The following is a 3,844-nucleotide window of genomic DNA, read 5'->3' on the forward strand; positions in this document are numbered from 1 at the left end:
AGGGAGGGAGGGAGAGAGAGGGAGGGACAGAAAGGCATAACTCATGTGTTGTAGGTTTAGGTATGTATGAGTGCACTGGGTCATGTGTATATAATGTGTATGTGTATGCATACTTGTTTATGTTGCATGAAAGTGTGCATGTGTGTGCCTGGCATGTCCCTTGTGAGTATATCTTGTGTGTACATTGTGTGTATATTTATACGCAGTATGTATATATCTAGTGTGCACATTGTCGACATCTGCACATTTTTACATTTTTGTACACTGTGTGTACAAATGTATACAATATGGGAACATTGTGTGGTCTATATTTGTGCCTACACCAGTGCATTTGTGTGTCTGTGCTTGTGTGAACATGAACGTGAATGGTGTACACAGGACACACTGAATTCTGTGCACTGTGTGTGTGCACTGTGTAAGCACCTCTGTACATTTTGTGCACAGGGGTTGTATGGGGGTTTTTACCTGTGCATGAGTGGTCATGGGGGTGTGATCACATGGGTGCACGTGTGTGAGCATGTGTATGAATTGATGTCCTGACTGCTGGATTTACAGTGTGGAGATGTCAATGAAGCTCCTAGCTCCAGTCTTGGGGCCCCAGCTGTTTCACAGTTTATAGCTGGTAGTAGAAATTCAAATCAACCACTGCTGCCTGTGGAGTTCAGTTCCCAGCCAAATTAACAGTAAATTTGGTTACAACCTACCTACTTTATATCCTGCAAATGTTAGTGCATGTGTTTTCCAATCAACTAATATTTTATCTCCCGCCAAGAAGCTTCTAAAGAGAGGATCAAAGACAATAAGATGAAAGGTAGTCGGCTGCCAAGGAGAAAAAAGAGGAGGCAGGAATGCAGAGGGAGGGTGCCCAGCTTTGCTGCCCCAAACGGTCTTTTCACCCAAGGTCAGCATGAAGGAGGGCATTTCAGCCACCACCACAGAGGCCTGGGGAATGCTCCAGAAGAAGGCAGTAGATCCTTGAGTTAGCTCAGGGAAGAACTTCCTTATCATCGAATTTTTCAGCTCAAGTCGAGAGACAATTATTGGCCACATGTATTGAATGTGCTTTCACACTAAGCACAGACAGAGTACGCGTTCTCAGCAATCTCAGTGTCACTTGACCAGTGGGGCCCCAGGGTAGGCAGCCACAGAGTCAGGGGCTAGGCCCAGACATCAAGAGCGCTAGAAAGGACCATCACTGAGACAAGGACTGCCTGCGTAAGGGAAGCAAGGTGGCCACCCTCCCCGATGGCAAGAGCTGGATAAGTCCCAGAAATTGCTAGCAGGGCATCAGAAAGCTTGTGCAAGCCAAAAGATAAGAGGCAGGAGAGAAAAAAGCAAGAAGAATAAGGCATCCTCGAGATAAACGATGGCTTATTCTTGCCAAGTCCATGGTCAGGGCTGCTTCCAGGCAAGTGGCTGCTGGAGTGAGTCAGCTTCTTTTCATTCAACATCCCTTAATGAGTGAGGCCCTACTAGGTGACTGGCCCTGTGCTGGGCCCAAGGACAAAGATGAGCCAGACACTGTCCTGGCCTTGAAGAGCTCACAGGAGCCAGATGTAGGGCTGGTCATAGCACAGCAGATGAAACCCTGGGCGTTGTGGGAACACAGGCACTGAAAAAAGGGCTTGGTGGCCTCCCACGGGAGGCAGCGTCCAAGCCGCAGGTGAGGATGGGAAGTAATTATTCTAGGCTACAAGTTAAGCAGGTTGTTTAAACTCTCTGTGCCTCAGTTTCTTCATCTATAAAATGGGAATAATAAGAGAATCTACATTGTAGGTTGTTATGAAGAATAGATGAATCCCTTTAAGAAAAATGCTTAGAATACAGTGCCTGGCATGAAATATGTGTTAGATGCAGGTTACCTGTCGTCATCACCATCATTATCATCATCATCCCTAAGACATCATGAAGTGGGAAATGTGTGAACCAGCATACATACAGTTCAGAGCTGCTTTAGCCCACCAGGCCAGGGCAGAAGAAGATGAGCAGTGAGGCCAGAGAACGAGGCCAGGGCTAGCTCCTGAAGCTGCCTGAGATTCAGGATCAGAGTTTGGACTCAATATGAGAGCAATGGGAAAGTTTTAAGCAGGGAAGGGATAGGGTCTGATGATTACGTTAGAAGAATCCCTGAGTCCTTTGTTGAGATAACCAAGTTACGTCCCAACAGAATCATCTCTAACTCCCACTGGCTTTCTTGTTTGGCCCAAACCATTGATGTCCTTTATATATCCTCAGTTAGCACTACCGCTGCCACTACTATTTCTGAATTATTACTACTTAGAAGTAGCTGAAGTAACCTGTAGTAACACCCTTGTTAGTGGTAGTGGTAGTAATTGTTGTTGTTCTAATTTTTGTTTTTGATGAGGTTTGTAGCCCATCCTGAAAGGCTTTTGATTCCATGCTAAGAACCTGGACTTAATTTTCCAGGTCTGAGGTTATAAATTGGCAGCCCAAAGGCCTAATTTACTCTGCAAATGTATTTCATTTGCCCAAAAAGGTGCCTTTAAAAAAATGAGCTTCCGTTTAAAATAAGAATATTTTACCTAAAAATCTGTATTTCCACATTCACTTGAAAAATTAGAGGATCACCACACAAATATTCTGGAGGCAAAGCAGCTCCTTCTGTTTTAACCCAAGCCTCCACTTGATATTGTGTTAGTGTTTGGCTGATTCACACATTTATGCTCCCCGAATGACCCCTGAAGCTCTGTGACATTGAGGCACCTGCCATGGGTGATGCAGAGGAGACACAGGGAAGTGACTTTCTGCCTAGGGTGTCATCTAGGGAGCGGGGAGGACCCTGAGTCATCCACACTCCTTCCAGAGGACCCCTTTCTGCTCACCCATGTTCAGCACCATCGGTTACAGAACCCTCCACCCAACACCCAGGCAGGAAGCTGGACTAACGCATGGGGTCGAGGGAGATGGAGAACTTCGGGAGGGATGGTGACTTGAGTGCAAGGGAAAAGCAGGTGTCACAAGATCAAATCTCTCTCTCTCCCTTTTTTACTCTCTCTCTCCTCTCCTCTGACTCGTTCCTTCTCATCCCCCCAAGATCTCGAAGCCGGCCCCGAAAGTCTCACCGCCACCGCCACCACCGCTGCCCCTCGCGGTCCCAGAGCTCGGAGTCCCGCCCCTCAAGCTGTGAGAGCAGGTAACCCCTCGCCCCAGGATCCTCTTCTGTCAGCCACAGCCGAGCCCAGGCTAAGACACTGTTAACACTAGCTTTGCCTCCACACTTCCAGCACAGGGTTTGGCCCCCTTCCTCGCACTCAGCAGCTGGCACCACTTCCCTGTAGAGAAAGGGCTGGAGAGGCCGGGCGTGGTGGCTCATGCCTGTAACCCCAGCACTTTGGGAGGCCAAGGTGGGCGAATTGTGAGATTAGAAGTTCGAGACCAGCCTGGCCAACATGGTGAAACTCCGTCTCTACTAAAAATACAAAAAAATTAGCTGGGTGTCGTGGTGGGCACCTATAATTCCAGTTACTCCAGAGGCTGAGGCAGGAGAATCGCTTGAACCTGGGAGACAGTGGTTGCAGTGAGCCGAGATCATGCCGCTGCATTCCAGCCTGGGTGACAGAGCAAGACTCCGAAAAACAACAAAAAAAGTTTTTTACAAGGGCTTTCTTAAATGTCCTCAGATGATCCGCCTGCCTCAGCCTCCCAAACTGTTAAAATTACAGGCATGAACTGCTTTGCCAGGCCCTAGCTACTCTTTGTGCATCCACTTGCAGGATCCTCTCTACAACCCTAAGAAGTGGGCATTATTGTTATCCCCATTTTAAATATGAGAAAACTGAGGCATGGGGGCACTGGTTAAGGAATTTGCTAGTCTCTTAGCAAC

At 47.6% G+C, this 3,844-nt stretch overlaps 1 protein-coding gene across 1 annotated transcript in view; it reads left to right on the forward strand.

Moving 5' to 3' along the window:
- SRRM4 (serine/arginine repetitive matrix 4) overlaps positions 1–3,844 on the forward strand; it is a 177,660-nt gene that overhangs the window by 145,016 nt on the left and 28,800 nt on the right. Inside the window, exons 6-7 of the mRNA XM_011928718.1 lie at positions 1,296–1,337; positions 3,047–3,154. Of these exons, the coding sequence (XP_011784108.1) occupies positions 1,296–1,337; positions 3,047–3,154 (150 nt within the window). The remainder of the gene's footprint in view (positions 1–1,295; positions 1,338–3,046; positions 3,155–3,844) is intronic.

Source organism: Colobus angolensis, unplaced genomic scaffold, assembly GCF_000951035.1.
Source record: "Colobus angolensis palliatus isolate OR3802 unplaced genomic scaffold, Cang.pa_1.0 Scaffold79, whole genome shotgun sequence".
NCBI classification, from domain to species: domain Eukaryota; kingdom Metazoa; phylum Chordata; class Mammalia; order Primates; family Cercopithecidae; genus Colobus; species Colobus angolensis.